General features: G+C 57.5%; 2 protein-coding genes across 8 annotated transcripts in view; one reads left to right on the forward strand and one right to left on the reverse strand.

Annotated features, from left to right (window-relative positions):
- Positions 1 to 1,348: 1,348 nt before the first annotated feature.
- Positions 1,349 to 6,448, reverse strand: FBXO39 (F-box protein 39). Of its 6 annotated transcripts, none has more exons than XM_042917090.1 (4): positions 6,353 to 6,448; positions 2,826 to 3,932; positions 1,827 to 2,003; positions 1,349 to 1,644 (listed from the first exon to the last, which is right to left on the reverse strand). In XM_042917090.1, exons 2-4 carry the CDS (start codon positions 3,849 to 3,851, stop codon positions 1,516 to 1,518), a joined length of 1,332 nt encoding a protein of 443 aa, XP_042773024.1. In that variant the 5' UTR covers positions 3,852 to 3,932; positions 6,353 to 6,448; the 3' UTR covers positions 1,349 to 1,515. The 6 variants fall into 6 exon arrangements, with proteins under 6 accessions (XP_042773024.1, XP_042773025.1, XP_042773023.1 ...); XM_042917091.1 differs by having other exon boundaries at positions 2,826 to 3,962; XM_042917089.1 differs by having other exon boundaries at positions 6,226 to 6,444.
- A 104-nt stretch (positions 6,449 to 6,552) lies between these two features.
- SLC13A5 (solute carrier family 13 member 5) overlaps positions 6,553 to 25,908 on the forward strand; it is a 39,732-nt gene continuing 20,376 nt past the window's right edge. The window contains exons 1-2 of one of the 2 annotated variants that reach the window (XM_042916597.1): positions 6,553 to 6,668; positions 24,474 to 24,588. The gene's annotated coding sequence lies outside the window, so the exon portion shown is untranslated. The remainder of the gene's footprint in view (positions 6,669 to 24,473; positions 24,589 to 25,908) is intronic. The other variant, XM_042916598.1, reaches the window with a different exon arrangement.

Genomic DNA, 25,908 nt, shown 5'->3' on the forward strand with positions numbered 1-25,908 from the left:
ATCAACCAAATAGCCAATCAGTCAACCAGCCAGTCATTCTTACAGGTGGTCTGCATTCTAGCCGAGGCTCTCCTCACTGAGCTGGCTGTGCCCTTGTGGCTCCCAGGGCCCCTCTGGTGTCCCAACAGGGGGACCTACCCCCTCGCCTGTGTTGGTCTATCCTGAATGCTAGTGAGACAGGAGCCACGGGGACCCAGCAGCTGCAGGGTGGTTCCTGGGGCCGTGGCCACGGAGGTGCTGGGACCTCAAAAACACTGGATGCACAGGAGCTCTCACAGAGGCCTGGGCAGCTGCACAGATGCGGACAGAGCACACAGAAGGCTGCGCAAATCAAGTCTGCAACGAGACCCTTGTCGAAGGTATTCTGAAATTTTATTAATTGAGGTCTATTGGGAAAAAAACCCTATATGCAAATATATGCACAAAAATCTCAAAAGACCAGGATTGATACATGTCTGGGGCCTGGGCCCAAGGATTTGTAATTACTTCCTATTTAAAACACAGGAGACCACCCCCCTCCATTCTAAAAATAACACACAGCCCTTGTAGAAAGTTTGAGAAGTGGGGTAAAGCATAAAAAGGGAAACGAAAACCACGTATAATCCCATCACCCAGGGACGCTGTTAACATTTCTGGGGTAGCTCTTCTCTGCTTTCAAAACGCCCCCCTACACACTTTACATGATTGATATCTCACCAAACACGCAGCTTTGTGTCCTGGCCTTCTCGCTTAACACCGAATTAGGGATGTGTCCCCAGGACATTACAATTCTTTGTCAGTGGGAGTGATGGCCACAGCGCCGCTGGCGTGGGATCACTGTGCAGGGGTCAGGGGAGGTGGGCCCAGTTCTGAGCGGCTGCATTTAAAAGCGGGAGTTTGGGGGCGCGTGGGTGGCTCCGTCGGTTAAGCACCGGACTTGGGCTCAGGTCATGTTCTCGGGTTCGTGAGTTGGAGCCCCACCTCAGGCTCCATGCTGACAGCTCAGAGCCTGGAGCCTGCTTCAGATTCTGTGTCTCCCTCTCTGCCCCTCCCCTGCTCACACGTGCGCGCGCTCTCTCTCTCAAAAATAAATAAAAGTTAAAAAAAACTTACAAGCGGGAATTTCCCCACCTCCCAGAGGACGTGCATTTCCAACCCAGCGCTGAGCTGGTGCTGGGGCTCCTGCAGTCACCAGGGACGCCAGGCTTTTCCGAATTGGCCAGTTGGGGGAAAGCGCGGTTCTGTTTGCCCCCCGAGGTGTTCTAGGTGTTCTAGGCGTCGCTGCTCTGTGTGGCTCCCGGCTCTCAGCTCCCGCCTGAGGCAGGCCATGCCGCCCAAGCCCAGGGACAAAGGAGAAGCCAGCCCTGGGTAGTTGGTAAAGATAGCACTTTGAAGGCACATCACCAGCGGCCCCAGCCTTTGTCGGGGCGTCGGATGGGGTGGAACTGGCAACAGGGACACGGGGGGTGGGAGGGGGGGTTCCGGGTCCTTCTGTGGGAACTGGCGGGGGGCTCCGACGCCCTCGGAGAGTGCTCCCTACATCATGGGGTAAGCGATGACGAAATAGTTGAGCTCAGAGTCGATGAGTTTCCTGTACTTCCGGTGGATCTCACGCAGCGTCCTGTCCTCGTCGTTGGTCTCGTACCTGTTCGTGTAAATTCGCACCTGCGCAGCACAGAAACACGACACGCGCACCGTGACTGCGCCAGGCCGGCCCCACGCTGGTCCCAGCCTCAAGCGCACACGGTCGGGCATCGCCGGGCACAGCCCAAAGCCAGCTGCTGGGGAGAGGGGGCTCTGGGCCCCCTCCCGTGCAGGTACTGCCGGGGACAGACCCAGGGCCCCACCTTGAGAGTGCGCAGGGAACACTGCCCTTCCTCCTGGCTCTTCAGGATCCGCTCCACGAACCTGACGTCCAGGAAAGCCCAGATTTTGAAGTAGAACAGCTTCCTGCAGGATGAGACGAGGAAGCACAGTTCCTCGTCCAGGGACTCGTGGTTGTTGTTGAACTCAAACGTCAGTTTCTGGAAAGGCAGCGAAGGGGAGACGGGGTGAGGGGGGTGGGTGGTGCAGTGGGCAGAGATGCTGGGACCGGCTGGGTCCTCCCACAACACGCCTGCGGCCCGGCTGTGGGTCAGACGACCACGGTGGCCCCAGGGCCACAGGTAACAGACGGGACGTGTGGGTGATTTCACCCAATCTGCAAGAGGCATTTGGAGCTCAGAGCCCGAGGCGCTGGTCCCAGCCCCTCAGCCTCCCGGCCGGGCCACCAGGCGGCCGCCCCCCCCCCCCCCCCCCCCACGGAAGGACAGTAACAGGCAGGCTTCAAATGAGTTATCGGCACTTAGAGGCCCTCGTTGGTGGCGGTGGTATTTGTATCAGTTGACCGCAATCGTCCCAGCCCCCCAGGAGGTCCTTGGAGGGACACAATGACCCCGATTTTACAGATGGGGAAGCGGCCAGGGGAGAGGGCCGCGCACGCCCCTGGGCTCCTCAGTGACTTGGTGGGTCTGGTCTGGAGTCAGACTCCCGTGTGCTGCCGGGACCCGGTGCCGGGAGGAAGCAGCCTCAGACCCGCCCTCAACCTGGAGAGGCTCCGAGAGGGCACAGAGGGCTTTCCCTGGCGGGTAGCCCACCCGAAAGTGCCTCGTGCTGCGCGTGCACAGGTGAGCAGTAGCTGTCACCCGCTGTGACCCTGGGGCAGGGGCGGGGGGTGGTGGGGGGGGATGCGTAGTCCGGGAACATAGCCCGAGCGTCGGTCTGAGTGGGCACGGGCCCGGCCGGGAGCAGGCAGCAGAGGAGAGGCCTCTGCCCTGGGGGAGCCTCCCGGCCCTCGGCCCCCCTACCTGCAGCGTGTGCCGGAAGGTGGGCAGGAGATCCGTCAGCGTGGGCCTCATGGACCAGTCCGGGTCGCTGAAGTAGCAGCTTCTCAGACTGAGGCCCCGAACGGGGATCTCCTGCAGGAGGACCCGGGCCAGGCGCTCGTGCTTCATGACCCGCTCGAAGAAGAAGTTCACCTGGAGGTTGGAGGCGCGCCTGGCCAGCCTGGCCCAGGACATGCCCCAGATGACCTGGCCGTGGGGGTCGTGGACGTGGCACTTGATGTTTATGGTCCAGAGGGTCCCGGCGTTGTTCTCGCACAGGCCGTCCAGCAGCTCGTCCGAGATGCAGTTGTAGTTGAGGGTCAGGGACACCAGGCTGCGGAACGTGGCCATGGTCTTGCTGAACTGGGGGCTGCTGTAGACGGCCAGGTGGTGGCTGAAGTAGTCCTCGATGTTGAGCTGGGACACCAGGCTCTCGCCCCGAGAGCAGCTCAGGGAGCCGAGCACGGCGCAGCCCTGCTCCACGGTCAGCCTGGCCCCTTTGAGGCTGAGGTGATCCAGCTGCCTTCCCGCTTTCTTCAAGAAGCAGCTCAGGCTCTTGATGAACGAGCCGCGGATGCTGTTCCTCCAGACGGGACGGTCCAGCTCCAGGTGCTGCACGGACAGCGACTTCAGGCGGTTGTTGCTCTTGCCCAGGCAGGACAGCAGGCCTCGCACGGTGACCTGGAACTTCTTGGTGAGCACGGCATTGTAAGGGTTCAGAAACCTGATCTCCAGGTGCTCCAGATAGCGGCCAAATTTCTTCACGTACCAAAGAGCCGACTCGAACTCGGACGCGTGCACCCTGGAGGGTCTCCCGCTGAACGTGATGGTCCTGTACCGCCAGAGGTCAGCCGAGTACATCATCTGGTTCCACTTTCTGCAGACGAGGGCGGCCCGGGACCTGTCGCTGTCTCCCAGCCACCAGAACACGCGACGCAGGCACACGTCGGGCAGGGCGGCCCAGCAGCTCTGGTCTCGGGGCTGGACGGCTTGGCTTTCTTCGTCCATCGAGGAGCCGGGGTGTCCAGAGCAGCCGTGCGGTAGGCAGGGGCTTCCAAAAACGAGGAAACAAAAGCGACCGCTCGTCTTCTGTGGGGAGTAAAAAGGAAGCGCCGTGACCTGCCGAACGGAAACCAGACCCCCTTGAATGAGCTCGCAGCCCGGCCTCACGTGCAGCCCTTCCGCGAGGGGCGAGAGCCTCGCCGTGAAGGCCCGCAGAGACCCAGGCCGTCGGGGTCTCTCGGACACACGCACACCGGGACCCGCGCCCAGCACGGTCCCAGGAGTGAGAAGCCTGGGGACAGGGCTGTTCAGAGGAGGCGGCATCTGGGAGGGGCTTCGCGGGCTGCTTGGGAGCCGCAAGGCAGCCCGGGTCGGCCCGGCGGTGCTGGAGGAGAGCGGACGCACTCTGGGCAGCGGGCACCGTGGCGCAAAGCCACAGAACTGGGAACGAATGGGATCTGTTCACGTGCGGGGAACTAAAAATTGTCACTTCACTTGTGGGGGCGGGGGTTGGAGCCGGAACGGGGGGGAGGTGCCGGGTCAAGGGGCCCCGGAGCGATGCAGACAGAGGCTGCGTCCCAGGGGCCAAGACTGGAGTTCCGACACGCCGGGTCCCCTTCTGGGGATGGGGACCCTGGCTGCTTGGCACCGAATTGCCGATGCGGGTGTTTGCATTCAAAGGGTTAGCGGCACATCAAGGGTCACGGGCGGAGAGCCTCCCATGAGGCCGCGGGGGCCGGGCAAGGGCCAAGGATCCTGCGTCCACAGGTGTTGTCAGTCTGACGTTAGAAAGGACCCTCCAGGGAGGGGGAGGATGAATGGCCAGAGCAGACTTTGGGCTCCGAGCCTGGGGCTAGGGCGGCGGGACAGCGGGGATGCGTGGGTTTATGCGTTCTTTGCAGGACACGGTGACTGGGAACGTAGAAGTGGGGCGACCTGGCAGCCGGGCTGCAGGCGAGACCTCTACGAAGCTAGGGAGGCCCCGGGAGGGCCCGGCCACCGCCCACCCGGGGTGCGGGGCCCTGGGACTTTCTACAGGAGCCATCTGCTGAAGTTTTCCTGACGGCGTGATTTCCACGTCTCCCCGGCCTGAAACTTCTCCTCTTTCCCTTTCCCTGTCTCTCCCAGAGGCCCCGCTCTTCAAGCTTGCGGCCCTGTGGCCCCGGAACGCTTCTGCCGGCTACTTTACCAAGTGGCCCGAGATTATCCTCACGGCTCATGAAACCGCAGGGCCGGAGGAGCTCTGGGAAGTATGTCTTTACAGATGGAAACTGAGCCCCAGAGGGGTGAGGGCGCTTGCCTGTGGTCACACAGCCCTCAGGAGCCGAGGGACACGTTAATCGCATTTCTCAATGCGGGACGGACATGCGTCTGCGCGTGAGCTCGTGAGCGTCGCTCACGTGCTCTCCGTGCCTGTCCCCGGCTGCGTCTAGGATCCGCGTGCAACCGTGGTGGGCGTCCGTGCCGCTCTCCTCTCGGCTCTCCCTGTGACGGACCCCCGGGCGCCCCCGACGGTGGTGACGTGTGGGAGGCTGGTTCTGCCGGGTCCTCTGGGGCCCGGCGCCCTCCCCCACCTCCGGATCCAGGCAGACCTGCACGCGGGATTTGGCAGCGGCCTGGCCCCGTCCAGGGTTCCCCTCTCGCCCGTGCCCGTCCCTGACGATGATCCTCGGCCCAGCCTGTCTCCCGCGGGACTCACACACCCCTTGAGGCCAGGGACGGCCTCATTCTCGTGAGTCGCACTTGCACACTGAACAAAGGAAGAGAGAGGGTCGTCTCTTTGTTCACAGAACTGGGTCCCCAGCACTTTGCTTGGAGCTAGGCGCGTGAGAGAGGCCAAGCCACTCCCAGAGCTGAGCAAAAGCCTTTGCCCTAGCAGTCATGGGCGCAGGAGCTCTCAGACACGGAACCACGGGGTGGTGTGGGCAGAACCGATCTGCGGGCTGGGAAAGCCAAAAGCCACAGTCGGTACTGGGCACAGCCTCCCCTCCTAAGCGACCTCGCCAGCCGTAGGCCGCGGAGCTCAGAGGTCGGGTCCTGGTTCCATCAGTTGCTAGGGATGACCTCAGGCAAGTTAATTTTCTCTGTGCCTCAGTCTCCACATCTGAAAACCAGGGATAACAGTGGCGCCTCTGTCTTAGCGGCGGGACATTAAATGAGCTGATCCGTGCAGGTGCCTGGTGTGTATCAGAGGCTGTACCGCGTTTGCGCCTGGTAAGTGGAGGCCAAGGCGCTTCTGGGGGGGGGGTCCCTGCTGGGCGCAGTGAACACACCCAGTTTGCGGGTGGGGAAACAGAGGTGTTGCAAGTTGGGAAAGTCTCCCCGCGAAGGCCCGCAGAGAGCGGGCAGGGATCGGAACCCACCCCAAGGGCTCACAGACCTGTCCCCCAGGCGGGGAGCTGCCAGCCCGGGAAGAAACCTAAGGAAGCCGCGTCACCCACGGCCCGGAGGTGCCCGAGGACGCCTGTTTCCAGGAGGAGGCGGCAGGGGCCCCATTACCCGCTCACCGCGCCCCGCTCGTTGCGCCCGGTTTGGGCTGCGGGGACAGCGAGCCGCCCGCCTGCTCCCGCGCCGCCTGCGCTCCGACGCCGACTCCGCGCAGGCCTCCGGGACGCGCGCCCTCGCCGGCGATGAGCCTTTGTGACGCGCCCAGGCCTGCGGGCCTCCGCTGTGCCCTGGGCGCGAGGCCCCAACCCGGGGTCGCCAGGGTCCCCGCGGTGCGTGCGGGGGGCCGGACGGCCCCTCCAAGTGTCCCGGAACGCGCGCCGGGGCCTGGGAGGACCTGGTCCGAGGGTCCCGGGAGGGCGGGTTCCGTGCGCAAAGGTGCGTGGGGCGGGGCTGGGGGGGGTCCATGGGGGGTGGGCTCCGGGAATACGAGGCGGTGGGTTCAGGCACCAGCGGGGAGGGGGCCGGAGAGAGTACTGGGGGCCGGGTCCGCGGGGTGGAGGAGGGGGGGCGGGGTCTGGGCCGTGGATGGGGCTCGGGGTTGGGGAGGGCCAGAGGGCAGAGGGCCGGGGTCACAGAGTCGGAGGCGGAGCGCAGGGTAGGGGCGGGGTCCGGGCGTGGCTGGGGGCTGCGTGCGCGCGACTGAGGGTGGGCTTCCCTCTGCGATGGGGAAGAGGCTGTGCGGGAGCTCGGGTGCCCGGCCTGTGGGAGGAGGCGCTGCGCTCTGCCCCCCCCCCCCCCCCCCCCCCCCCCCCCCCCGCCTTCCTCCAACTCGGAAGTGGTTCCCACCGGAAAGCCTTGGCCCACCTGACTCACCTAAGATAAGGCGTGAGTGGGTGTCTAACGCACCCACTTTCCATGGCCCTCCCCTCCCCGGCCGCCCTAGGGTGTCCCTAAAGGCCAGGCAAAAAGGCGCGGGGGGGGGGGTGTACGATTGCGGGCGGGGGGTGCATGTGGGCCTCTGACACCAGCCTCCCGGCTCCGGTGTGCGTCCTGAGCCCCGGCCTGCCCCCGGCAGGCAGCCGCATCCTCCCTGCCTCCTTCCGTTTCTGCCTTTCCCTGCGCGTTGTCCCTTCCCGTCCTGCCCGCTCCTAGCGCCGCGTCTCTGACTGGGAAGGACCAGTGAGGAATCTCAGGAAAGGTGGACAGGAAAGGGTATTTTCAGTCTCCAGAGACAGGCCTGGGTTCCCCGGTGTCCAGACTACAGCCCGGATGTCCGATCCAGGTGCCTGACACCTGGGATTCCCAGGCCCAAGAGCCGGGGGCCTCTCTCCTGGTTTCTCTGCGGCTGCTGGCAAACCAGTATCTCCGTTCGAAGGAAAATAGTTAAACCTTTTCTTGTAAGAGGAAAAAACCCAAGAAGAAAATCCTTCCCTTTTCACAAGGAAAGACTGCCAAGGGGGGGGGGGGGGGGGGCGCACAGGAAGACGGTATAAAACGGAGTCTTCTCCATCGGCGGCACCTTTTCTGTTCCAGGTTAGCGGGAGGTTCTCATTCGGTTTCCTTGCCGTGAAGCCGGCCGCCAGCCTTTCTCCTGAAGAAATGCGTATAGAAAACCTGGTGTGTTTGAAGTGCAAAAGCCAGTTCCGGGGCTATGTCTCCGTGCTGCTGTCCCCGGTCCCCAAAGCACAAACCCTGAGCTGCAGGTGACACCCAGGAGACACGGAGGAACCTTCTGGGGGCTTGGGACAGGAGGGACAGACTAGGGAAGCCACACTGTGCGCTCTTATGTGGCTATTAAGAGAGAAGAGCCACATCATCTGGCCTGGAGACATGTCCTTGGGTGTTTGGGGTCAGAGGTACAAAGCAGCGTTTATGGTGGGACTCCCAGTGTGCGTGTTTATATAATCGGGTTGCCAGATGAGATATAGGATTCCCCGTGAAATTTCAGTTTCAGGGCCACATTTTTCTAGTATAACTGCGTCCCATGCAATTATTTTGTAACTGTTTCTGTCCCAAGTAATGCATTTTTATTTGCTGGATCTGGCAACCCTGTGACGTAAGGGTGGGGGAAAGCGTGGAAAGAAAAGGCGGACCGTGGGTGGCAAGGGTGTGCGGCCCCAGTACCCCCACCAGTTGTGGAGCTCACCACCTTTGCAAGATGGTGCCCTCGTGTGCTCGTAGAAATAGCTAAAGAAGTTAGAAAGGAATGTTTAGGTCCATTTTTTTTTTTTTTTTTGGTAAGGAGCGTGTGTCATATATGAAGAAAAAAAAGGCAAACGGCAGAGTAATGAGTATAGTGAGATAACATATGGGGAATAAGAAACAAGTTAAACCCCACGTGAACTTGTCCGGGTTTGCATGAGCGAAGGGAAAGTGTTCAGAGCATACTGACCAGACTGCCGGTGTGGGTGTCCTAGGGTCCTGGGGCGGGGAAGGGAGGTTGTCAGCTTTCCCCTCGTGTGTGACCTTATATCAGCCGGTTACAACCAAATCTCGTACTTCTGTGTTTTGAAAAACATCCAATAGTGAAAGCTTGTGGTCACTGCTGTTTTTGTCTTTTAAATGAGGCCTCCGGTGTGTAAGCTTCGGAACTCCGTCCACGTGGATTCCACGCTGGATCCTGCCTCCCTTTCCTCGTATAATCCCAGGGAAGCTCCCCGTCGGCTCCGTCTAGCTTCCTTGGCTGATTAACCGTTTATAAAGAGCTTCCTGTTGAACCACGTTCACACGATGGTCCGGTAGCTCCAATGCCAACTCTTATTATTACTAGGAAATAATTTAGGATGTAAAAACCTAGCGGCTACAAACCCCGATCTGCTGGAGGCAAGCCACAACAGCTTGGATCCCGCCCAGGACTTGTGCTCTCTGGGCCTCCGCTGCCCGCTCCACCACGAGAGCCGGCCCGGCGCCCTCCGCTTCCTTCACTCCCTCAGCGCGCGTGCAGTGCTCGCGGCGTCCGTCCCCGGGCCCGGAGCCGGAGGCACACGCTCAGAGATCCGGCTCAGCCTTCGAAGGCGGCCCGGTCTCTGGGAGCTCAGGCGACGAAGCAGGTATCAGGTGCTCTGAGAGACTTCACTTGGGCACGCGGAGAAGGGGCCTGGAGAAGGGCTGGCGGCCGTGTCTGCAAACATCCGGCAGCTCTTGGGGGGTTTTAAAAACACGGTCCAGATAGTTCACGGCCAGGTAAGGAGAGAACAGAGGCAGGGCCTGGTGTTGATTCAGGGTCACACTGAGAACCGCGCTCGGGCTGTGCCAGGCTGCTCCCACGGTCTTCTGCGGGCGGACACGGGCTGTGCTCACACCGCAAAGGCGGGCTCACCGTTTTGCTTGTGCCCCTTGCTGCTTGCTTGGTTGAATTTTCAGAAGGAGGAAGAGACTCCCTATTCTCCATCTCTGGACAGACGCCTTTCTCTGTCTTGGAGGTCGGATCCTCAGTGCTTTGACTTGGGAGGGGTGCAGAGAAAATGTCTCACGGACCCTGGGATCCCACATTTACCCTGCAGTTGTGAGTGATGCGGTGAACTACAACAATGGCTTTGGCTTTAACAGTCGGACAACACGATAAACTAGATAACCCCAAAGCTCCCGCTACGCGCATGTAGAAATGCCCGGTGAGACGTGGCAAACGTTTAAGCCAACAGCTGACTTTAAAAGAAGGAAACTTTAAAGGTCCACGTCCCAGGAATGAAGGCCTGACCTTCTAAGCACATGCACTTACGGAGGAGACGTGGGTCCCCATGTCATAATAAGGGCTTGGACGAGAGAGAAGTCTTGTCCACACAAAGTTGGTGGGGATAGGGGGCTGGAAGTAAGCTTCCCCTTTCCCTGCACGGAGCTGGGAGCCTAGAGGCTACACTTGTGGCTAAGAGAGAAGAACCAGTTCAGTGGAAGGGGAATGTGGCAAGCCAGCTCGTCTACACTGGGCTGGGATCTGAGCGTGGGGGAGAAACACACTCCTGAAACCTTGGAATCACGGGCGCACGCCATTCGTGTACTTGGGGTTCAGACTTACATTAGCCTCGTGGTCTGGGACCCCCATCATAAGAATTAACATAAAAATTGGGAAGTCTGGCTGAAGCAACCAGAAAAAATCCCTCTGGAAGGTACATCAGCTCAAACTAGGTCATTCCTCCAGGTAGAGTCCCACTGAATGGAGGCTCAGGGTTCAGACTCACAAGGAAACACTCTTCCTTGAGTGAGAGTCAGAGGCACAGGCAAGAGCAGGGCTGTTCTCGGGAAACTTCAGAAAATAGAACTGTAGGAGACTGTAAAATAAGCTGATTGGAAAGGATTAGGACAATTGATGTATCTGAGTGATGAATATTATATCATATTAGCTTTCTACTTTCATATTTGTTTGAAAATTTTGTAATACCCCTAAAAGGCTTAAGGTAGTAGAGGGACTCTATTGCCATCCAAGCTATCCTTTTCAGACATATAGGGTCTCAAAAATTAGCTTTCTGTGACTTCTTTCTTAAGAAACTCTTTGAGGATATGCTCTAGCAAAGAAGGGGCAAAACAAGAAAGAGAATGACCTGAACCTGAACCTGAAATTTGGGAACAGAACTCGACACTGGAGAAGGTGGAAGAAATTCCCAGAATGATAGCTATTCATCAGGTCTGGGGAACACATGCCCTCAAAATGAAATGGACAGAAGACTACTGTGTTTGATTATGCCAAGGAGAAATCTTTCTAATCCAGTAGAAAATTCTAGGAATGATTTATAGTTACCTACGAAGAGAAGAAAATGAAAAATTGGAGCAATAATCAACTCCAGGAAAAGCAAAAAGTTACGGAAGAAAGTAGATATAATCATAATTTGTGTGGTGTCATCATTTATAGTATTTACATGGTCATGGTTGAATGATGATTTAACCAGCATGGGAGAGTGGAGAGAGAGAAGCCTGGCAGTGTGTATGAGATCGGTGGTGTAAGAGAGAGAAATCCGTATCCCTATATCCTTATGGATTAATCCATAACACCTAAAATTGAAAGCAAAAAAACAGCAGCGTAAGAAGGTGCTTGAGAAGTATAGAGGTAAATACCAGAAGAAACAGTCCAAAAGGTTGGAAAGCAGAGTATTTGCGTGTGGGGCGAGGGTAGCATAAAGGAGGTAGTGGCGTTTAAGTGGCCACAGTATTAAGTACATTACATGATATGTTGGCAGTTGACCGATGGCGTAGAAAAGCGCCTCTGTGTGCGTGTGGATGCCGGTCCGGTGGCACATCCGTGGTGAGTGCCCGCGGGTGTCCTCGGGAAGCACTAGACAGCCCCCTTGACCTCAAGAGAGAGGCTCCGGGAAGCTGTGCGGCCAGCAAATGGCAGAGTGGAGCTGAAATCGCGGACCTCCAGCCCCAAGTTGGTGTGTGGGAGCCTCTGGTCGCCAGTTCGAAGGGGAGGCCTCCGCCACGTCTTGTTCCCCGGCTCACCAAGTATCTCCCGATTCCAACGCAAGACCACGTACGGGTTGGAGAAAGCCCCAGCGGTGAGGGGAACAGGTACACTGGCGAGTCCGTGCACCGCTGAGCCCGGGACCCGCGTGGCGGGGGCCCCCCAAGCTGGGAACACTGGGGATCTTGTGGAGGGGCATTTCTGGGGGGAGGGGGGAGGCCTGCGATCCTGCAGTTCTCACAGGCTCCCGGGTGATCCTGATGCTGGTCCACGGGCCACACCTCGAAAAGCCAGCACCGCGAGGCAGAAGCTCCAAATGCCTGTCAGCAGACGGATGGAGCGTGAGGGGTGGCTGCACAAAGGCCATAGGACGGATGCCATACTGAGAGGCGCCACGATGCGGGTGGACCTTGAAAACCTTCTCCGCGAAAGAAGCCGCAAGTCCACATATTCTACGATTCTGTTAGTACGAAGCATCCAGAACAGGCAAATCCAGAGACAGAAAGTGGATGCGTGGCTGTCGGGGGCTGGGGACGGAGTGGGTGGGGCGCGGCCAAGGAGTAGGGGGTTCCTCTTCGGGGTGATGAAAATGTTCTGGAATAGGCAGTGGTGGTGGTCGCATAACACGGTGAATTTTGTGTGTGTTTTAGCACAAGAGGGCAGGACCTAGGTCGGCCTCGGGTCTCCTTAGTCGCGGTGCTCTCTAGCTCTCTGAGTCGAAGGGTTAGGAGAGGATAAGCAAGGAGGCAAGATCCTCGGAGAGAAGCCTTGCTAAACTTCCCCAGAGGAAAAGTGCTCCATCCTCCCAACCGGGAGAGTGGCCGGGAAACGCCAATGCCTGAGGAGGTGCCCGTGAGTGCTCCCCGCCCGCCCGTCGATCCCGCCAGTGGCCTCTACGGAGTCCCCTTCTTTGTCAGCGTCCTTGAGGGCAGATAGGGCCAGGAGCTCACAGGCTGACAGACTCTCACGAGGAACAGAAGATGATGAGGCAGGTCCTACTGGGGACCAAGCCGCAACGTCCCCAGGGGACGTTGGGGACCAGGGGTGCAGGGCGGCGCGTGCCAAGATGCAGGGTTTGGAGCCACGTCACTGAGCAGCTTGGCGATGGAGGACGCCAGCAGGCCGCCTCCCCGAGAGGCTCTTCCCTCGCTTCTGAATCCCGACAGGCATGCCTCGTGGACACTGTGCTCTCGGCCAAGTGAAGGGCTGCGGCCGCCGGGCGGGGAGCTCGTCTGTCCATGCTGTTGGTGCAACGGCGTTTGCTCATTTCCTGTCTCTGGGTCACCTTTCGGTGATTCTGGTAATATTTCAAACTTTTCGCTATGATGTTGGCGATGGGATGGGATCTGCAGTGATCTAATCGCTCAGAGGATGGCTAGCATGTTTTAGCAGTAAAGTATTTTTGCTTGTGCCTCAAAATTGAGACATGATGCTATTGCACACTTTATAGACTCCAGAGTGGTGTGAACGTAACTCATATGCATGGTGGGAAACCAGAAAATTCACGCGACTCCCTCTATTGCAACGCCACCTTTATCGGGATGGTCCACGTGGAACCACGGTGTCCCCGTGGTGCGTCTGTAGAGTGAACACGATCGCTGACGAGGCTAGAGACAACAGGGAAGGTCATCATCCCGGCTTCAGACAAACCGTGCACGGAGGGGCGAGGTAGCAGGCGTGTGTCCACAGGCAGCAGATTCAGACCCGGAACCCAGGCAGAGTGGCCCGGGCTGGTCTCTCCCAGGACGGCTGCAGGGCCGGGAGGTCTGGGTTCAGATCCTGAGAGTGCACTTAGCTTTTGGGGCCTCTGTCTCATTTCTTTGGACTCCACTGGGGACCTGGGGGGGTTTAGGGCAGGTGCTCCCAGAAATTGTGCGCAAAGCTGCCTTCGAGTGCGTGTTCCTTTTCCCGAGGAACGGTCAGCATTTTGGGGGGCGTCCACAGCCCGACAATTCCTAACGGACGGGGCTGAGTGGCCCAAAGATTTGAGATTCAGAGAAATCAAGTTCTGTTACAGGCAACAGACGTCACACGTGCATAGTGGAATCAACTGAATAGAAGACATTTCTTTGCGCACCACTTGTGGTCTTTCCACAGGAAGGAGGTGCGGGTGGTTAGACAGATAAAAACGTGGGGGCAGCACATCTCATGGCTCAGCGGGAACTTAAAGAATTTGCAGATAATTGCAACTCTGTTAGAAACTTTTAGATACTAGGTGCTTCATGTTAAAAACGTTCAGGGCGTTTTTCTGTTCCCAGAATTTGATTCATAAAAAGTCAAGCCCGTGTATAATTAGCTTCACAATTCATACTCACCTTTTATGGTTTGTAAACACGATTAGGAAATTCCTGAGCCTTGGAGAGGGTTGAACGTGGCCGCGTAGCTGTGGAAATACTCGTTTATTTCGGCCTCGGGGAGCTTGCATGCGTAACTTCCAATGGCAGCTTTTTGCTACAACTTGCAGACATTCTCCCTCATCTGGAATCAAACAGGGTTCTCTGGGGGCACCGCTGGGTAGTAATGACCGACCGCCCTTGGTCCGCCGGGCTCGGGGCTCTCGGCGCTGGATGAAAGGGCACGACCTCCCAATCTTGTCCACATGGGGGGTGGGGGGGCATCGCTCGGCGAACCTGCAGAAAACCACTGATGTGCCCGATCCTAGAGAGTGTGACATCCCCGGTCTGGCATGTGGCCGGGGCTGAGAGAGGTCCCGGGGGATTCTAAGGCGCGGGGATGCGGTGTGCCGCGGGTGTAGGAGGGAAGGCTGGCTCTGAGTCCCAGGGCCGGGGCTCCGAGCTGACCCTTGGCCTCTGGCCTTTCCATCAGAGCAAGAAGAAGACGGGAGCGGATGAGCTCGCTGACATGTCTGGAGGTGCAGGTGCACAGGGTGGGGACGGACACCTGAAGCTCGTGGAAGAAAGATGGGCTGCGTTGCTGCAGAGGAGAGAGGGGCAGAGGGCAGAGGTCCCCGTCACCACCCTGGCCCTGATAAACTCGTCAGACGGAGGGGACCCGGCCCCAGGAGTGAGGCTGGGGCAGGGGGCCGGGATGCCGTGGGCGAGCGTGTGGGGCAGCCCCCCCCCCCCCCACCCAGGTGCCAGTAAGCTTCACCTGGAAGAGAAGGGGTGACGGTCTGCGGGACGGGGGCCTCGGGGATGCGGGGACAGGACGTGAGGCCACACACGTGCCCCCACGCTCACGTGAGAGACCCCTCCTAGTGCGTACCCCTGGGGTCTCAGAGCCTTTCCCAGCCCGGAGCAGCCGTGCTAACGGAGGGCTGCAAACCACCGTACGGAGGGAAAGGCCCGGATCGGACTCCGGTCTCCTGCCTGACTCTTAAATCCGGGCACCGAACCAGAGACCCCACGGTGGGGTCTCCAGGCTTATGCCAAGCATCTTGCAGGCACTGTCTCTTTTCGTCGCCCAGCTGGTCTGGTGTAAGCGTTAACAGCCCCATTTTGCAGCCCTAGAAACGGAGGCACAGGGAGGTTATGTAATTTGCCCAAGGTCACACGGCGAGTGTCAGAGCTGGGTTCAAACAAGGTTGGTGCGACTCCAGGACTTGGGTGCCCAAGCGAGTCACAGCCCACCTTGTTGGACATGTGGGCAGGGGGCGCCGGGCCAGGAGAGACCCGGGTCAGCCTCCCGGTTCCTTCCTCGATCCCGACGACCTTTGCTGCCCACCCTTGTCCGTCTCCTGGAGCTCTGGTGAGTATTGACAGTAATGAAAAAAATGAGACGTCACAGGGTGTCCTGTCTCTCGCGGGGACCCCCGGGACGGAGGGGTGGCTGAGACCCAAAAGGGGGCACGTGGTGAGGCCTCCCGGGGGCAATAATCGGTGGGAGAGGGGTGAACTGGAAGTGACCCCGAGCTTTCTCGTCCACATCCTACTTTTCTTCCAAGATGCTTCCTCTTTCCAGACTGTCCCGCCCCGCTCCCCCCCTTCCCCTGCGGACGACTCCTATGTTACCACTGGTCGGGGCCGCCCTCCTTTGCCCCGGCTGTAGTTAGCTGCTGGTCTGTCTGCACGAGTGATTGGAGAGTCAAGGCCTCTCCCGTGCGGCGTTCTGATCGGTCGCCTTCCGCCAGAGGGACCCGCGTGTGGTGCCCGGGTGCCTGTGGCGGGAGGTCGGGCGCTGGCCGGCCTGGACGGGTGTGAAGGGTGCGCGTCTGAGTCAAATAGAGCGGGAAGTTAGAAGCCCCTCCCAGACCCTGAGGGCTCTCCAAGCAGCAGGACGGCCGTGGTCCTTTGATTTTAAACATGACTCATGACTATGTCACTAACGCACCAACGTGCTTCCACTGAAAAAAATTAGAATATTACAGACAAAGCAAGAATTCCTTCTGACCGCCGGGCCCGCTGCAGAGCCACCGCTGAGCGGGTGAGTGGGCGCGTTCTGGCTGGCACGGAAGCCTGTCCCCATTCCCACCACGACGTGAGCGGGTCCGCGGGCTCGCATGACTTCATCGTTCAGCCAGCCGGCCCTGGCTGGCCACCAAGCCTCCCCAACCTCGTCCCGTAAAACACTAGATGCAAAACGCCCCGCGTGAGCTTAGGACTCCTCTCCAGGCCACTGTGGCCGCCCGCTTGGCGGCTGTCCAGCCGTGGGACGGGAGGGGTCCGGGCTGCCATGGGAGCCCCGCCCCTGACCTGAGTCGTGCAGATGTCCCCTTCTGCGGGGAGGAGGACGCCGGGGCAGTGGGCTGGACCAGGTAGCGGGATAACGGCACTCGCCTCCGCGCGTGGACTTGAGGGCAAGTGAGAGACTGTGTGTGAGGGGGGTCCGGGGCCACGGGAGGCAGGAGGGAAAATCACAACAGGAAGATTTCAGTCGTCGGCCTCGAGAACCATCTCGGGCGTTATTCCTCCGGGACCGCTACGCGAAGGGGAATGATGTAACGGCAGAGGCATTTCGCTTCCCAGACGGAAATTACACGGTGTGATTGCGCCTGCCCCTCGGTGGTGCCTTTGGGAGGATCCTGTGGTCAGAATGGACCCGGGCCCCGCGAGACGCGATGGTGGAGGCTGCTGTCTGCCGGAGGGCAGTGTGTGGGGGTGGGAGTTTCTTTTTCAGACCGCATGCAATTGCACGAAATGACCGGTCTCTGGATGGAATTCAAGCCCCGGAACCTCTGTGTTTGTGTTTGGGGCCGACCCCGGGGCCCCGATGGGCAGCGGAGTCCGGGGGTGCCCTCCCGGCTCCTGCTCGGCCGGCAGGCGCGGGAGGGGAACCTTGTCATTAGGCCCCTGGCGGGAAGCCACGGCTCCAGGACTCCGTGTGTGCCCTGGTCCCCGCTACTCTCCTGCCCTTCGTCTGTCTGAGGTCTCTCTTCACACACTGGTGACAGCACCTGCTGTACCCTCCCCGCCCCCCCCCCAGCAGACACGCCCCTCCTTGTCCCCAGACGGGCATTTTCCCGGGGCCCTGAGGGGCACTTCAGGGTCGGTGTTCAGGGGCCTCCGGTCTCACTGACACGACGGCCGCCTTCGCTGCTGCCAAACGCCGTGTCGGGGCACACGGGACAAATGACCACGCACGTCGAGTCTGTTCCTGTCACTCGTCTGGGGCGGAAGAGAAAAAATTCAGACCCAGGCACCTCTTTACTATCAGTAAAGAGCCAATATGTGCGTGTCGTCGGGAAAAGTAAGGCGGGGCAGCAGGCCGAGGTGGTGGGAAATGACCTTACAAGGCAGGAGGCACAGTCGGGGTTGAATTATTTCCTTATCCTGCTTTGTTTCACGAGATACAGTAGAGAGGGGCTAGGCTCCTGAATTTTCCACTTTCTTTCATTGATTAATTAATTTGACAGCCAAAAGGCCTTTAAACACCTGGCTCGGGGGCTGTGCACTCAGAGCGCTCGCAGGCCAGAGGGGTAAAGCCCAAAGCCAAGGAATGCACGTGAACTTTGTAAATGCCGAGAAATCATCTCACCAGGGAGGTGAGCAGGGATGCTGGAGGCGGTCAGGTCTGACTTCCCTCGTGCGGAGGTGAGGCCTGAGAGGGTGTGCGCGTGTGCGTGTGCATGCTGTGAATAGATCCGGAGAGATTTTTGAAAAGATGCTTTCAGGAACAAGAAGAGAACGCAAAGCGAAAGACTATTGTTAATTGGAAATGAACAATGTGATAGTGGGAAAAAAAAAAAAAAACCCAGCTCAATAGGAATCTTGGAAGGTGAAGTTGAGGGAAACGGAAAGGAAGACACGATCAAAGAAATAATTTAACAAAAATCTCCGGAACGAAAGGACGTCAGTTTGCTAAGCTTAACACACACACAAAACTAAACATTCGATTCGAAAATCTCAGAACCCTGGGGACAAGCCTGTCAACTTCCAGAGAGGAAAATACAGCAGGTTCCCTTAAAACTAACCCAGAGCAAGAATGGACTTAGAGTTTGCATAAAAACACTGGATATTAAAAGACAGAGGAGAAAATTCTCTCACGTTTCTGAGGGAAAGCGGTTTTCAGCGTAGAGTTCTTCACTCGGCCACACTGCTCATTGAGGAGGGGTGTCGTGTGAGGACGTGTTTGGCTGGGGCTCCTGGCTCAGTGGGTTCAGCGTCCGACTTCGGCTCAGGTCCCAGTTCGTGGGTTTGAGCCCCACATCGGGCTCTGTGCTGACAGCTCACAGCCTGGAGCCTGCTTCGGATTCTATGTCTCTCTCTCTCTCTCTGCCTCTCCTCCGCTGTCTCTCAAAAATAAATAAACATTAAAAAAAAATTTTTTTTAGGGGCACCTGGGTGACTCTGTCTGCTAAGCATCCAACTTTGGCTCAGGTCATGATCTCATGGGTCGTGGGTTCAAGCCCCACATTGGGCTCTGTGCCGACAGCTCGGAGCCTGGAGCCCGCTTCGGATTCTGTGTCTCCCTCTCTCTCTGCCCCTCCCCTGCTCAGGCTCTCATTCTCTCTCTCTAAAATAAAAGGGTAAAGAAAAGACGTTTTTGGTGCTTTGTGGGACTGATTTTACACTGAGTTATTTGGGGCACGTACGTGTTCATCTGCAGGCATATACTTTTCCCGTTACGAACCTTCCTTGCCTGGATTTGGTTGAAAGTTGTCACAATATGCGCGTATTTGTAAACGACACTGCCACCCGCCAGCCAACCCCCCCCCAGCCCCCAAGCTGGAAAGCTGAAAGTCACACTGGCTTTTCCCTCTCCCTCCCTCCTCCTTCAGCCAGGCTTTGTTGAGCACCTACTATGTGTGAGGCAGGGGTGAACAGGGCAGTGGACACATTCTTGCTCCCTCAGCTCGTGTTCTAGTCGGGGACGGACCCGATCAAAAGCTGTGGGGAGAGGTGAGAAGAGACGCGCAGAAGGGGCTGTGAACTGTGCCCGGAGACGCCGTTGATGCGGGCGGACAGGAAAGGCCTTCTCAACCGCCCGGCGGGAATCAGAGGTGGGGAGGCAGCGAGGGGCACGTCCTGTGGGTAGGCGCCTGGAAGGTTCTCCGGGACGAAGGGCCGGCATCTGCAAAGACCCCACGGCGGGAGCAGGTGTGGTCTGTTGGGGTGAGCAGCTGGAATAGAGCGGGCTCGCGGAGGGGACGCACGTGCTGGGACGCCAGGCCCCTTGACACCTTGACCATTTCCGGCTGAGGCCACGGTGAGCGCGGTGGAAAGTTAACGAGGGTTTTCATCAGAGTCTGTTCCGGAGGAGGCCTGGGGTGGCCTGGAGATGGACCCACGTCATAGAGATGACAGTGAGCCAGCCCACTGACCGAGTCGGGAAGGAACTCAGCCCTGGGATTCTCGAATGTTCAGAGCTTTACAAGACATGGCAGCAGGGCCCAGGGATGAGCCACCAGGGTGGGAGGGACCAGAGAGTGGGGGCCCCTGGGCTGGAGGGGAGGGGCTGCGGGGGGGAGAGCTCGGTCTTGGGGGGGTCCCGGAGCTGGAGGCAGGGGTGGTGGGAGGGAGAGCTTGGTAGTGGGGGGTCCCCGGGGTTGGAGGGGAGGGGCCGCGGGAGGGAGAGCTCGGTCGTGGGGGGGTCCCGGAGCTGGAGGCAGGGGTGGTGGGAGGGAGAGCTTGGTGGTGGGGGGCCTGGAGGGGAGGGTCCGTGGGAGGGAGAGCTCTGTCGTGGGGGGCCCCGGAGGTGGAGGGGAGGGGCCGCGGGAGGGAGAGCTCGGTCGTGGGGGCCCCGGGGCTGGAGAGGAGGGGCCGCGGGAGGGAGAGCTCGGTCGTGTCAGGTGCTGCCAGGAGCAAGTCCAGCACAGACCCTATGGGGTCACTAGAACCAGCGAGGTGGGGACACTGGTCAGTTTGTCCCAGTGTAGTTACGGCAACAGAAGCCACATTGGCCTGGATTTAAGGGTGGGAGGAGAGATTGGGGGCCGTGGGTGTAGACCACTGGTTCTAGTTCTCTGTTCCTGGGAGGCAGGAGTGTAGCGGTCAGTCTGGGAAGGTGGAGAAAAGCAGGTGTAACGGGGGAGCAGGGGGAGAGGCCGTGCTGAGCCCCCTGTGGAGGGTCTGTCAGTAGGGAGAGGACGTCGTGGGTGCTGTCCCTCCATGCCCATGACCCAGGTCTCACCCGGGATTCTGAACAACTTTCTTTGTTACAGCAAACCCCGCACAAGGGGTGCCTGGGTGTCCCGGTCAGTTAAGCGTCCGGCTTCAGCTCAGGTCATGATCTCACGGTTTGTGGGTTCCTGCCCCGCGTCGGGCTCTGGACTGACGGCTCGGAGCCTGGGGCCTGCTCCGGAGTCTGTGTCTCCCTCTCTCTCTGACCCTCCCCCGCCCGTGCTCTGTCTGGCTCTGTCTCAAAAATAAACATTAAAAAAAAGTTTTTTTTAATGTTTAAAAGAAAACCCTGCACGACACGATTTTGTCACTTCATTCAGCAGAAGAGACCGCTATCTGGCGTCTTTAACAACAAAATACAATGTGCCATAAAAGCACACGTCCCGGCCATGGAAACCGAAGCTTTCGTCCTCCCCATTGATGGACGGACCTGACAGAGAGGAGAAGAAAAGGACTCAGGAAAAGAATTCCATGGCATTCAGCGCGAAGGGAACTGAATAATTAGGGCAAAGGGGAAATTTTGAGACGTCCGGGAGCCCAGAGGGACCCGCGTGCCAGCCCGTCAAGCCAGCGTCACTCGTTCATGGCACAAAACTTTGGACCCGGCACCGACCTGGAAGGGGGATCAAAGTGCACATTCTACCCGGGATGTCACTGATGGACACAGCGATAAAAGCAAAACAAAACTCACCTCACTCCAAAACACACGGTTCGGCCGCTCTCCGCCCCCGGGGCTCTGGGGTGCGGGGTGGCTCAGCTTTCAGTTATTTCGTCCGAAAGGCTGTTTCCTCTCTCTTTCTCTCACGCCTGGAGCCTCACTCCTGCTCTGGTGCCCCGTGTGTGTGCAGGCCCCTTCGAAAACGGCACACACGCTCACTTGGCCACACTCAAAATATGCGAGGAAGCGCGGGGACCACGCGGTGGACGCCCCTGTGTCCCCCGCGAGGTAATAAAACATTTCAGACACAGTGGGGGCCCCGCTCCGAACAGCGGCCGCCTCCCCAGCAGGTTAAAACTAGACCCAGCGTGATGTGTATGTCTATCTTCTTTTCCTACGTCTGTCTGTAGCCCAGAGCAAACCACAGCACGACACGGCACGTTTTCAGCGTAGCAAACGCTATCACGCGGTGAGACTCGGTGCGTCCGTCAGCGCAACGAGGCTAGAGAAGGTCCAGTCCCCGCGGAGACTCCCCCCCCAGTCACCTGCTTGGAGCCACATGCTCCCCAACCCTGCCCCCCGGCAGCCGCTGGTCCGTTCTGCTCCCTCTTAACTTTTTTACTTGCAGAATGTCAGATAAATGGAGTGATGCGGTACGTAGCCTTTTGAGACTGGCTTGCTCACTCAGCAGGATCCCCTTGAGATCCGTCCGGATATGTTCTTTCTCCCGGCTGAATGGTATTTCGCCGCACGGCCGGCTGGCTGTTTACACCCTCACCCGTGGAGGGACGCGGGGATGTCCTGGCTCGGGGCCGTTATTAATGACATCGCTACGAACATTGGCACTCAGGCTGATGCGTGAACGTGCTGTCTCTTCTCCAGGATGATGCATGTTTGACTTTATAAGCCAGACCGTTTCTACGTCTAGGCTGCTGTAAACTCCCAGCAATAGTGTGGGAGAGACCCAGGGGCGACGTGCCCTCGCCAGCACCGGGCCAGAACCTTTTTTTAAATTCTTATTTCAAGACAAATGTAATCGCGAGTCAACCTTTTTTATCTTTGCCACAGACAAGTGGCTTTGAAAGCATATGGAGGCAAGAGATGACATCCACCCTGTGCTTTCACATTTTTTTAAATGTTTATTTATCTTTGAGAGAGGAAGACCGAGCACAAGCGGGGGAGGGGCAGAGAGAGGGAGACACAGACTGTGAAACAGGCCCCAGGCTCTTAGCTGTCAGCACAGAGCCCAGCTCGGGGCTCGAACCCACGGACCACGAGATCACGACCTGAGATGAAGTCAGTTGCTTAACGGGCTGAGCCAGCCAGGCGTCCTCAGCTCTAAATATTTTTAAGAGAATCCTAGTCTTGGCCCCCAGTGATGCTAGTCTGTACGAGCGTCCAGAGCCGCGATGGCCTGTGAAGATGTTACGCTTGCCTTATATTCTCATTATCACCCAGCTCTTCTCATAGAACATCGATAGGTGTGCTTTCGGAGGCTGTTTTGCAAAGTTGTTTTGCTCGATAGATGGTTTCGTAAATGAACAAGTGTGCTGGGGAGGCGGCCTGCAGGGCTCAGCATGAACAGCGTTCTGTAAATTCTGATGTGGTTGCAGCTGGGTTTATGGGATTGAAAAGCCGTTACTACATTTGTGTAATCTCTAGAGTCTGATTCTGGCCATCGCATCCACCGCCTAACGGTATCTAAGGGAATTCTCGTCTCCGTTTTCATCAACATCCCCATTTTGATGTCTTAGAAATTCACCCATAGGCTGGTACATTTGCAAAAATTTAAATTGCACACGAAGCCCATTATGTCTTACCAGAAAGTAGTAACTGCAAATTGAAACTGAGGTCAAATTGATATACCTCAGTTTTAAAAAAAATGTTGATTTATTTATTTTGAGAGAGAGAGAGGGGGGCAGGGAGGGGCAGGGAGAGAGGGAGAGAGAGAATCCCAAGCAGGTTCCGTGCTGTCAGCACAGAGCCTGACGTGGGGCTCCATCTCAAGGACCATGAGATCATGACCTGAGCCAAAATCAAGAGTCAGACGCTTAACAGACTGACTGAGCCCCCCAGGTGCCCCACTGCCTTGGTGTTAAGATTAAAATTCTATTAGGGGTGCCTGGGGGGGCTCAGTCGGTTGAGCGTCCGACTTCGGCTCAGGTCACGATCTCGCAGTTTTTGGGTTCGAGCCCCGCGTCGGGCTCTGTGCTGACAGCTCAGAGCCTGGAGCCTGCTTCCGATTCTGTGTCTCCCTCTCTCTCTGCCCCTCCCCCGCTCATGCTCTGTCTCTCTCTCCTTCAAAAAAAAAAAAAAAAAAACATTAAAAGTATTAAAATTCTATTAAGTTATTCAGATGGGGATAAAAGTTGCATTACACAATTACAGATGATATATCATTATGACCAAATATTCCAAAATAATTTTAATTTTGTGTATATCAGTAAAAACATATTTTTAGTTAGGGAACTATTTATTTTTATCTTCAAGAAATATATCCTAATGTTTGAATCCATATCTTGAGGGACATCATTTTTAAAAAGCCCCAAGGGGAAAAAATGCAGAACAGATCCTGAGGGGGTAGGTTACTCCAAGCAGGCACATCGAGATATGACGTTTGACACCTTCCATTTTTCGGTAAGTTACCAATACAAGATATAAATTGATACACTCCTTTTCATTACTTCATTTATTATCATGCAATGTTAACAGGCTAAAATTATAAGCTTTTTTGGGGGCTCCTGGGTGGCTCAGTCGGTTAAGCATCCGACTTCGGCTCAGGTCATGATCTCACTGTTCGTGGGTTTAAGCCCCGCGTCGGGCTCTGTGCTGACAGCTCAGAGCCTGAAGCCTGCTTCGGATTCCGTGTCTCCCTCTCTCTCTGCCCCTCCCCTGCTCGCACTCTGTCTCTCTCCCTCTCTCTCAAAAATAAATAAACATTAAAAAAAATTTTTTTTAAGCTTTAAGCTTTTTGTAAGTGGGAGTTTGATAAAAAAAACAACAGAGTTTTCTGTTGGTAAATATATTTGCATTCGAAAATCGAACCTTTATGTTCAGCTTTTGGAAATAACTAAATAAAACTCATGAATACAAAAATGGGAAATAAGTTCATTAATTTATTAGATATTACCATCACGCTGTTCCTACGTGGTCAACATGTTTAGTGAAAGACAAATATCCCTGCTGCTAAAAACTAATTAGTCTAACCGCTGCCAGTGGGCACTGAATATCCATCAATCTGTCTTGTACGTCAAGGTTCCATATGAAACGGACGTGCGCGGTCCGTTTCTAGGCTCTTTAATCTGGTGACCTACTTTTTCTGTCCCCATGCCAGTAGTGAGTGATGGCACCAATTACTATGACTTCGTAAGCCTTGAACTCTGATAGGGCAATTTCCTTCCATTACTCCCCGCAAATGTCTGAATTCTAGACCGCTTGTGAGATGAAGACTCCGTGGGGGTTTAACGGGAATCGAATGGGACTTGTTGATTGACTTGAGAGACGCGTGTCTCTTTACGATGTTTGGTCTTCCCGTCCACGAATTGATATAATCCCTCCATCCACGTGGTTTATTTTCTCGTCGCAGTACTTACGTTCTAGGACTAAACTTCTAAAGTTTTTTTTTCTCAACCACTTTGTTATTTTTTCGTTCGCTGATGGATTCTGACTAGCCTCCACTGCTGCCTGGCAAATCTTACTCAGCTCCGAAGTCTCAGCTCAAATGTCACCGCCTCCGTGAAGTCTTCCCCCATCGCTGCTGCAACTCAGAGCATTTTTCGGATACTGGTAAGAGCGAATCTTTCCCGACTGCTTCTCGGATGCCAGAGATCGTGTTAGCTCTCTGAGCGTTGACTCCTGCAACCTTCAAGGCAACTTTTTGGAATCAGTTGGTGTTACTACCCCCATTTAAGAAAAAATGAGCTTCATGGGATAAGGCCGGGACACAGATCCAGGCAGCACGGCTCTGGGGTCCACCTCTACCCGGGTTGGGCCCCCTGGAAAGCCGTTGTGTTAACCTACCGAAATGGTTTCCTTGTCTCATTCGCACGGCCCGGAGCAAAGGCTCTGAGAGAGTGTGCCGCACCAGCCACGGAGAAGGTGCTGGCTGGCAGACGGTGAGGAATAAAGCAGACATTAAAGAAAGTCCACGCCAGTAAACATAAAGGTACAGATTGTGGTGAGTGTGCAGGGTGTGGGGGTAGAGGGTCGGGGGTGGGGAAGGCAAGGGGGGAAATTCTGAGAAGGACAAAGCAGGAGGGTGCTGGCAGGAGGCTCGCAGAGGCAGGAGGGGTCTGGGGGGCCTCCTTAGGTGGGGGTCACGGGAAAAGTCACCGGCCTGACTTAGGATGTGTTGTTTTAGGTCCTGCTGTGCGTCCAGGCAGGAAAGGTTGGAAATGCGTGCGGGGCTCCAGCACCAGGGCGGGATGAGACCCGGCCTGACCACTAAGGGGCAGGCTGGGGTTCAAGCCCAGGCTGGGTGCGACTCACCGACAGAAAGCTGCAGGATGAGACCGGCCTGCGGAGGAGAAGGGAGGGAAGGAGGCAGTGAGGAGGCCTTACTGTCTGCACCTTGGTGCAGCCCCAGCCAGGGGCCCAGCACACAACAGGCGCTGAGGAAGTGTTTTCAGGAGAGAGAATGTTTGAAGGGCCCTTCCACCGGAGACCCCCTGCCCCGCCGCCGTCCCCTCTGTAACTTGGCAACAGCAGCCTGGGTCAGGCGGGAGCCGCAGGCGGCTGGTGTCCGCTGGAGGGCGAAAGGCGCTCGGCCCTCGGGGACCTTTGCGCGGCCTCCTCGGCGATCGCTGCAGAGCGCGGGACGCGCTGGGTCGGGGAGGGCGCGCGGAGGGGGGAAGGGGTCCTGCGCCCAGCGCAGCGCGGACGCGGCCGGGAGGCCGGGGTGACCTGCGGGCGCAAGGCCGGCGGCGAGGAGGGCGCGGGGACGTCTCCGCCAGAGACCCCTCTGGAGTGCGGGAGGCAGGGGCGGGAGTAACCGGCAAAGGAGGGAGCGGCCGGGGCGTCAGTTCCGAGGGACCCAGGGGCTTGCGAGGACTTTCCGTCCGGGAGCCCCGCGGAGACCAGGAGGCTGCAGGTGGCTCTGGGGACGGG

Source organism: Panthera leo, chromosome E1, assembly GCF_018350215.1.
Source record: "Panthera leo isolate Ple1 chromosome E1, P.leo_Ple1_pat1.1, whole genome shotgun sequence".
NCBI lineage: Eukaryota > Metazoa > Chordata > Mammalia > Carnivora > Felidae > Panthera > Panthera leo.